Here is a 9,894-nt window from a genome sequence, read left to right as displayed (position 1 = left end):
GGCAATGGGTTTTATAACTGATTCAAGTATTTTTTGCCAGATCCTAATTATGTCAAATTTGATGTTCCTTTTGATGGCATAGAAGGCCCTTCTTGCCTTGTGTCTCAGATCGTTTACAGCTTTGTGAAAGTTACCTGTGGCGCTGATGTTTAGGCCGAGGTGTGTCTAGTTTTTTTGTGTGCTCTAGGGCAATGGTGTCTAGATGGAATTTGTATTTGTGGTCTTGGTGACTAGACCTTTTTTGGAATACCATTAATTTAGTCTTACTGAGATTTACTGTCAGTGCCCAGGGCTGACAATCTGTGCAGAATATCTAGGTGCTGCTGTAGGCCCTCCTTGGTTGGGGACAGAACCACCAGATCATCAGTAGACATTTGACTTCAGATTCTAGTAGGGTGAAGCCAGGTGCTGCAGACTGTTCTAGTGCCCTCGCCAATTCGTTGATATATATGTTGAAGAGGGTGGGGCTTAAGCTGCATCCCTGTCTCACCCCTGGCCCTGTGGAAAGAAATTAGTTTTTTTCCCCCAACACCACATTTTAAAAATTAACAAATTAACAAAAATTACCATCTGTCGTATGGTAATTTGGTAAAAAGCCAATTTGACATTTGCTCAGTACATTTTTTTCACTGAGGAAATGTACGAGTCTGCTGTTAATGATAATGCGGAGGATCTTCCCAAGGTTGCTGTTGACGCATATCCCCCGGTAGTTATTGGGGTCAAATTTGTCTCCACTTTTGTGGATTGGGGTGATCAGTCCTTGGTTCCAAATATTGGGGAAGATGCCAGAGCTGAGGATGATGTTAAAGAGTTTAAGTATAGCCAATTGTAATTTGTGGTCTGTATATTTTATTTCATTTAGGATACCATCAACCCCACAGGGATTTTTGGGTTGGAGGGTTTGTATTTTGTCCTGTAGTTCATTCAATGTAATTGGAGAATCCAGTGGGTTCTGGTAGTCTTTAATAGTTGATAATAAGATTTGTATTTGTCACGCCCTGACCATAGAGAGACTTTTTTATTCTCTATTTTGGTTAGGTCAGGGTGTGACTAGGGAGAGTGTTCCTATCTAGGTGTTTTATTTTTATGTTGGCCTGGTATGGTTCCCAATCAGAGGCAGTTGTTTATCGTTGTCTCTGATTGGGGATCTTATTTAGGCAGCCATTTCCCCACTGTGTTTTGTGGGATCTGGTTTTTGTGTTGTTGCCTGTGAGCACTACAGAACGTTACGTTTCGTGTATTCGTTATTGTTTTTTGTGCGAGATGTCGAACTGATTTCACGCTGCACTTTGGTCTGAGTATGATTACAACGACGACCGTGACAGTATTTGATCATGTATGTGTTTTTGCTGTTTGTTCTTTGTTCTTTGTTATAGAGCCAAAAAGATTGGAGAAGTGGTTTATCCATCCATCTGTTTTGGATAGAACTCTTTGTGTTTAGTTTTCCAATTTTCCCAGTTTTCCCAGAAGTGGTTAGATTCTATGGATTCTTCAATTACTTTGAGATTTCTGATGTGCCGTTCCTTCTTGTTACTTGGTGTATTTCTGTATTGTTTTTAGTGATTCACCATAGTGAAGGAAGGTTCAGGTTTTCTGGGTCTCTGTTTTTGGTTGGATAGGTTTCTCAATTTATTTCTTAGGTTTTTGCATTCTTCATCAAACAATTTGTCATTGTTCATTTTCTTAGGTTGTCTGCTTGCAATGTTTAGATTTGATAGGGAAGCTGAGATCGAATATACTGTTTAGGTTTTCTACTGCCAAGTTTACACCTTCACTATTAGTGAAACATTTTGTCTAGGAAATTGTCTAGAAGGGTTTGAATTTGTTGTCAAGATTTTGGGGGGTAGATTTCCACACTTTTGCTCACAACTATTGCATTTCTTAATATTATTCAGTTCCTTTGGCTTTGATGCCTCATGATTGAGCATAGCTCTGTTTAAGTAATGTGATTTTGCTGAGATCTCATAGGGGTGTCAGTGGACTGACTGTGAATGCTCTAAGAGACCATGGGGTTGAGGTCTGTGATATAGTAGTCTACAGTACGACTGCCAAGAGATGAGCTATGGGTGTACCTACCGTAGGAATCCCCTTGATGCCTACTATTGATTATGTACATACCCAGCGTCCGACAGAGCTGCAGGAGTTGTGACCTGTTTTTGTTGGTTATGTTGTGTCTAGGAGGGTTCTTGTCCAGTTCTGGCATTTAGATCGCCACAGATTAGTGAGCCTGGAAATTGTTGATCTCCCCCTCTAAGATGGAGAAGCTGTCATTGTTAAAGTATGGGGATTCTATTGGGGATATATACACATGAGGACATTTTTCAATGTTGAGAGAGTTTCCTTATTTTTTTGCCAGATGTAAAATGTTCCCGTTTTGACATTTTAATAATGGGTTTGGTCTGCTCTATACCAAATTAGCATACCCCCTGAGTCTCTTCCCTGTTTCACACCTGGTAGTTTGGTGGATGGGACTACCAGCTCTCTGTAACCTAGAGGGCAACCAGTGGGTCTGTCTCCTTTATACCATGTTTCTTGTAGGAATACAATGTCTGTATTTCCAATTTCTTTGAAGTCTAGGTTCCTGCTCTTTAGGCCAAAGGCAGATGACCTCAGACCTTGTATATTTCAGGATGAGATAGTAAAATCTTTGTTCCATAGTGTCTAGTGTTGTTTTTGTGTGGTGTAGGCCCGGGCCATCACAGTGGATGTGAGCAGAGCATGTTGAGCATCTGACACATACCTCTTAGGTAGCAGGATGGGCCTTGGGTGGGTGTAATAGTGGGGGTCGGCCTGTTGCTCTGCTCACGGCACGGGCATATGTCCTGCTGTCATGTCGACGTCCTTGCCGCAGGGGCGGGGGCATGGGCTGTGCAGAAGGGGCATAGGTCTGATATGGGGGGGCCTATATAGGGTGTGGCCAGGGTTTGCTTGGGGTGGTCTTAGCTGGTTGGGGTGTGGTTGGTGATGCTGTGGTCTGGGTGTAGGTCCTCTTGGCGCGGGTTCGCTTGGTGCAGGTACTTCGGGGGGGCGGGGTTTGCAGGACTGGGAGGGTGTCTCACTGGTCTGGGGAGGGGGTTCTCTCACTTCAATTCAGTCCGTAGAGCAGCCATCTCTCTGATAGCTGTTCCTCTCTACCTTCTGCCCTCTGGATTTTGTTTAGGGGGTTTGTTTCGTGGGCTTTTTCTGTCTGGATTTTGTGGACTAGCTTTCTGAGCTCCACCATGTCTCTCTCCAGCTCTGTGAATTTATCCCTCTCAATGATGGAGGAGCAGTGCAGTTGTGGGACCTGGGTGTGTTCAGTGCTGGGGGGGTGACTATCCTCGTCTGCAGGACAGTTTGAAGAGGTGTGATCAGACTCACTCAGGATGGGGGAGTCATCACAGAGACCTTTTCCTGCTGTGCTCTCTCTTTGATCCTGTAAAAGTCCTGCTGGAACTGCATGAGGATGCCCTGCAACATTATTGTCCCAGACTTGTACACGAGAGGTTGTTTCAATTTCCTCAATGTCTAGTATTCTAAGTTTCCACCCTGGGCCAATACCCTATCTCTTGACATAGGGGTAGTGTGCTCTTATAGCACTGTAGCATGCCAGGGGATGTTCTGTGTGGAAAATTAAGTTGCTTACGTTCTCCTTGCAGCAGTCAGCAAATAGTGTCTCTGGATTGTCCTTGAGGAACTTCTTTTATTTTCTTTACTTATTCCTTGCAGTGTTATTTTTAATATCCATGGGGTACTGTATTGTAATGACCTCTGGACAGGGATAAGCCATTGGGTCTTCAAAGGCCTCTGCATTTTGGAGGGGGGGCGGGGGGCTGTGAAACTCTCCTGCCATTGTTTTGACTCAAGAGTTTTCACACATCTGACTTCACACTTCAGAGCTAATTGAAGGTGCCTCCAGGTATGTTCTGTCCTAGCAGCTTGGTACTGTAGCGTAGTATACATTTACTTAGGTCATTTTGTTATATAAAGCTAAGGATTATTCTTTTACTTTTTGGCTTCAGAAGTAGCTTCAGACTGAATATTACTCACTCAATTTTGTGTTGGATGGTATCTCCAGGTTCTGCATGTTTCTTCTGCAGGTTTTGGTTTGTTAAATGCTTTTTCTTGATAGTCGCTGGTAGTAATAGTCCATTCAAGTAATTTTGTCCAAAACCAAGGTTTTAGGTATGGAAATTTGATTTGGATTGAAGGTTTTAATGTTGAGGTTAGTATCCTGTATAAGTCCTTGTGAAAAAATTCTAGTTGACCTACATTTATCCAACTCTAATTCTATTTTTTTTGCAGAAGAACTTAGGAGTCTCTCACTCTCTCGCTCTCATTATGTCACAGTAATCTAGTGTGACAGGTTAATCCAATCACTCCTCTCTCACTCCGGCATGCCTTATCCTCTACCACCCGGTCTCTCTCGCTCATTTTCTTACTCACTCCATCCCTGCCTGTGCAGCAACCGGACCCCCATCACCAAGGTAAGGCTTGTACTGTCTCTGTTCAGGAGAAAAGAGACAATACGCTTTATTAAGTGTGCTGCTGGTACCTGCATAGGTTATACAGTACAGTCAGAAAAAAGGGTTCTTCAGCTGCCCCCACAGGAGAATCCTTTTGGGTTCCATATAGAACCCTCCTAGAACTGAACATATGTATCTTATGGGGTCAACCGAAGTACTCTAAAGTTCAGGATATAACCTTTTTTTTCTAGGAGTGTACAAATCGCCTGCTAAAACACATTCATAGAGGTTGCTTTGGTTTACTTCCTGGCTGTGTCTGTACAGAACTTTAGATGGTCTCTTTTTATTTGTAAACTCTTAGAAAAACCAAACAGGGTTATTCGGCTGTCCCCATTTGGAGAACCCTTTGAAATACCCCTTTTGGTTCTAGGTAGAACAGGTTTGGGTTCCATGTGGAGCCCTTTCCACAGAGGGTTCTACATGGCACCCGAAAGAGTTCTACCTGCAACCAAAAAGGGTTCTACTTGGAACCAAAAAGGGTTATCATCTGGGGACAGCCACAGAGCCCTTTTGGAACCCTTTTTTCTAAGAGTGTTCTGATGAAACATGTGTTGTGTTGACTTCGTGGTTATGATGATGATACAATCTAAAAAGTTGTGAAGAGCTCGTTTCACTGTTTCAAAAGACAGGCGTTTAGGTCTGATTCTGTTTGTAGTGATGCTAAAAGCTGTCATCAAGGCAAAGGGTGGCTACTTTGAAGAATCTCAAATATAAAATATATTTGGATTTAACTTTTTTGGTTACTACATGATTCCATATGTGTTATTTCCTAGTTTTGATGTCTTCACTATTATTCTACAATGTAGAAAATTGTTAAAAAAATTAAGACAAACCCTTGAATGGGTAGGTGTGTCCAAACTTGACTGGATACTGTATGTTAAAATAAAAAAGTGTGCACAATATTTGAGTTTTATATCTGGATGAAACAAAGATGTACTGAAGGAGAAACATTGGTTGATCAGAATAACTATCCGGGGTTGGCTATATGACAAAGTGCTGTGTTACGTCGTTGTTATGTGGATGATAGAGGAAGTCTGCTTTACTTGACTAAATCCTTTCTTATGGTCAGGTGCTTCAGTGATGCGTCATTTTCAGTTTTTTTTCAAAGAGCTTTGACCACCACATTTGTAATGCAATGTGAAAAAAAATGTCAAAAATACATGGTAATATGTCAATAATACAATTTGTGTTACCTGTATTTTGTATGTAAAAATATATTGCAGATTACAAAACTGATTGTAAAACATTTTCTTTGCTTCATTGTGGGGTTCCCAGTGCCCCCTCATTGTAGCCCTGTAGTTATTAAGAGAAGATGCATGAAATAGGATTATCTTACCCCATGATCTTTCTTTCATCACTTAACTTTACTGTTGTTTTCATGTGAAAGGGGCCGTATGTATCAAGAGTCTCAGAGTAGGAATGCTGATCTACAATTAGTCCCCCCTCCCGTACATGCAATCTAATTAATTGTGATCTAAAAGGCTATCAACTGTTCCGAAATCAGCACACCTACTCTTAGACTCCTAAAGTACAGCTGCTCTTAAAGTACTGTTTTAAGGGTTGTATTGAACAAAAAAATGATTAGATGGGTTTTTTGGGAGCACAGTAATTGACGTGTTCTGGAGAGTAAGCCAATGTATTCTCTGTTCCAACTCTTTTCTCTTCAGTGTCAGTGAAGCTGCTGCAAGGACCCTGTGACAATGGCTGCTGTAAGTTAATTTAGTAACTATTCAAAAGGTTACAAGCCTGGATGCCAGTCTGTTTATACTTTAGCCAACTAGTGAACTATTCCAAAGGCTTTTATAGCTAGAGTGGCAGTCTACTTCTGGCTTTACCCGTCCAATGTTGTTGTATCGAGGTGCTTGGGTTGCCAACGAGAATTGTTTCCCACTGGACAGCAGTTGCTTCCCACCGGGCACCTGTGCCACATGTCAACCGCGGTAGCTAAAGTGGCCAATTTTGAGAAATAACTCGTAATATTGGTAGTAAATATCTGGATGTTACCATGATACAGTCTTGGTCTCCCGAGTGGCGCAGCGGTCGAAGGCAGTGCATCTCAGTGCTACAGACCCTAGTTTGATTCCAGGCTGTATCACAATCGCCCGTGATTGGGAGTCCCATAGGGCAGCGCACAATTGGCCCAGTGTCGTTAGAGTTTGGCCGGGGAAGGCGGTCATTGTAATTAAGAATTTGTTCTTAACTGACTTGCCTAGTTAAATAAAGGTAATTGGGGAGAGTTTGCGCTGCAAGCCGGCCACACAACACGGGACGCAGTGTCCTTCACCTGGAGCCAATATCAGGACAGGATAACAGCTAAAGCGCGTTTATAGTATTGATTTTCACCAAAAATGAACTACGGCATTAATGTCTACATTTTTGTAAAAAAAAACAACAACAAATGTATCTGATAAAAATTGAATGATTCTGAACACTTTCCCAAGTCCCAACTTCGGCAGACAAGTTTCAAATTCTCGCTGAAGTTTCAAGCCACAAGCATAAACTAGCTAGCTGGGAAAGGCTCATCAGGACGATTGACTGAACTGAATCCGTTCCTCTACGCTCGACTCAGCTGTGCGACACACGTCATCAATTTGGGCACCAGACGTATTTGTATATCCTCCCTTTCACTGTATGTCGTTCGTCAACTCTGCTGTTGTTGTAAAATATGCAGGATCTGAGATGGGATCCTCCTAATCTAAGAGGTGGCTTTAACAGCCCTCTGTCACACCCTGATCTGTTTCACCTGTCTTTGTTCTTGTCTCCACCCCCACAAGGTGTCTCCCATCTCCCCTCATTATCCCCTGTGTATTTATACCTGTGTTCTCTGTTTGTCTGTTGCCAGTTCGTTTTGTTCGTCAAGCCTACCAGAGGTGTTCCTGTTTTCCGGGTTTAGACCATTCTGCCTGCCCTGACCCTAAGCCTGCCTGTCGTCCTGTACCTTGTCTCACCACACTGAATTGACCTCTGCCTGCCCTGACCCTGAGACTGCATGCTGTTCTGTACCTTTTGGACTCTGATCTAGATGACTGACCTGTCCTTTTGCCTGCCCCCTGTTCTAGTAATAAAGTTTTATTCGACACTGTCTACATCTGGGTCTTCCCTAAAACGTGATAGTATGAACTGGCCATGACCAACCCAGCGGACTCAGGCCAGCTCCACAATGCTGTCACCATTAGCCGACATGAGGAGTTATAGCAATGTCTTATGGAGGGACTCCATACCCTGGCAGAATGCCATGACCAAGCGTTCGAGACTTTGCTGGAGCAATTCCGCAGATTCCCCACTGGGCAGCGGGTCACACCCATAATCCCTTTCCTGGGTTACAGCATCACTGCAGGTAGTGAACAGATGGATCACGGGAAGGTGAGAGCAGTGGTGGATTGGCCCCAGCCTACATTCAGGGTGCAGCTGCAACGTTTGCTGGGATTCGCCAACTTCTCGCCTCTTTATCCGGGGTTACAACACCCTGTCTGCACTCACCTCTCCCAATGTTCCGTTCACGTGCTCCCCAGCTGCTGACCGGGCGTTCAGGGATCTCAAACACCGTTTCACCACAGCTCCCATCTTGGTTCATTCTGACCCGTCCCTTCAGTTAGTGGTGGAGGCCGATGCTTCAGATGTCAGAGTGGGGGCTGTCCTGTCCCAGCGTTCTGCCCTGGGCCTCAAGTTACATCCCTGCGCCTTTCTTCTCCCATCGCCCCATTGCCACGGAGAGGAACTACGATGTGGGGAATCGTGAGCTTCTCGCTGTGAGGATGGCGTTGGAGGTGTGGAGGCACTGGTTGGAGGGGGCGGAACATCTGTTCGGTGTGTTGACCGACCACAAGAACCTAGAATATCTCCACACCTCCAAGCGTCTCAATCGCAGGCAAGCTAGGTGGGCCCTGCTCTTCACCCGGTTCAACTTCTCCCTCTCCTACCAACCAGGATCCAAGAACATCAAGCCGGATGCGTTGTCATGCCGCTATAGCCCCGCAGCTACACCCTCAGACCCTGAGACCATCCTTCCCATCTCGTGTCTGGCGACAGCACTCAGGTAATAGGGAAGCAGGTCCGTGAGGTGCAGCGTTCCCAGTCGTTCCCTGGGGGGGCCCAGATAACCGGATGTTTGTGCCTGATGTTGTCTGCTCCTCGGGTCCTGGAGTGTGCCCACTCCTCCAGGCTTGCCTGCCACCCGGGCTCCCGTCGAACCCTGGCCTTTGTGACAACACTTTTGGTGGCCTATCATGTTCCCGGACATCTCCGTGTTTGGCGCAGCCTGTCCGGTCTGTACGCAGAGCAAGACTCCTCGGCTAGCTCTGGCTGGTCTTCTTCAACCACTGCCTGTCCCTTACCGTCCCTAGTCTCACACATCCCTGGACTTTGTCACGGGTCTTCCTCCGCCATCCTGACAGCAGTGGACCGGTTTTCCAAAGCCGCCCACTCCATTCCTCTCCCCAAACTACCGTCTTCCAAAGAGACGGCCCAGCTCATGGTGCAGAACATCTGCCGGATCCATGGGTTCCCGGTGGACATGGTCTCCGACCGGGGTCCTCAGGTCTCGTCCTGGTTCTGGAAGGCATTCTGCACACCCTTCCCTTCCTTGCTCTGCCACGGGTCTCTCGCCCTTTGAGGAGGGAGAGGTTGGCATAACTTCGGTCCAGATGTATGTCCTCTGCTGTCGTCGTACCTTGATGAGAGCCCGGTAGACTCTTCTCAAGACCACCTCCAGGTATCGACGACAAGCGGACCGCCGCCGGACCCCGGCTCCCCAGTATCGTCTCGGGCAGAAGGTATGGCTGTCCACCCGGGATCTGCCTCTTCGGGTGGAGTCCTGCAAACTTTCCCCCCGGTTTATTGGCTCTTTGCCCATCTCCAAGGTCATTAGCCCCTCTGCTGTTCATCTTCTGTTGCCCCGTATCCTCAGTATACATCCCACTTTTCACGTGTCAAAAGTCAAACCCATGTCTCACAGCCCTTTGTCTCCTGACCTCTCTCTGCCCTTCACCTGTCGTTTTGCCTGCCCCATGTTACCTCGACACTGTCTGCATCTGGGTCTTCCCTAAAACGTGATACCCTCCCAGTAATCATGTGAGGCAGATTAAACACTCATTCACTCACTGGTCTGGATCATTTGTGATCTGTCCCTGGGATGTAGTGCAGGGGGATTTGTGTGTATGTGTTTTGTCTTCACTTGAATGTTTGTTTGTATCTGATGTGAATTTCTCAAATGTTTTTGTTTTGCACCTACAGTTTGTCTGTAGACATTGAGATTCACCCTGTATTGACATTAATTGAAAAAGAACTGAATCCAAACACTCTCTTACAGGGTGAGGTTTCCCATTCCAATTACCTTTCCATGAATTAACCTCTCTAGGGTATGTGGGACGGTAGCGTCTCACCTCGTCAA

The 9,894-nt window shown here is 45.4% G+C and overlaps 1 protein-coding gene across 1 annotated transcript in view; it reads left to right on the top strand.

Moving 5' to 3' along the window:
• Positions 1 to 1,181: 1,181 nt before the first annotated feature.
• The window catches only part of rlbp1a (retinaldehyde binding protein 1a), a 28,517-nt gene continuing 19,804 nt past the window's right edge, over positions 1,182 to 9,894 (top strand). The window contains exons 1-3 of the mRNA XM_071381298.1: positions 1,182 to 1,336; positions 4,285 to 4,466; positions 6,173 to 6,214. Coding sequence (XP_071237399.1) covers positions 6,206 to 6,214 — 9 coding nt within the window. The 5' untranslated portion in view covers positions 1,182 to 1,336; positions 4,285 to 4,466; positions 6,173 to 6,205. The remainder of the gene's footprint in view (positions 1,337 to 4,284; positions 4,467 to 6,172; positions 6,215 to 9,894) is intronic.

Source organism: Salvelinus alpinus, chromosome 33 (assembly GCF_045679555.1).
Source record: "Salvelinus alpinus chromosome 33, SLU_Salpinus.1, whole genome shotgun sequence".
Classification (NCBI taxonomy): Eukaryota; Metazoa; Chordata; class Actinopteri; order Salmoniformes; family Salmonidae; genus Salvelinus; species Salvelinus alpinus.
The sequence above is the reverse complement of the archived record's forward strand: the minus strand, read 5'-3'. Positions and strand labels throughout refer to the sequence as shown.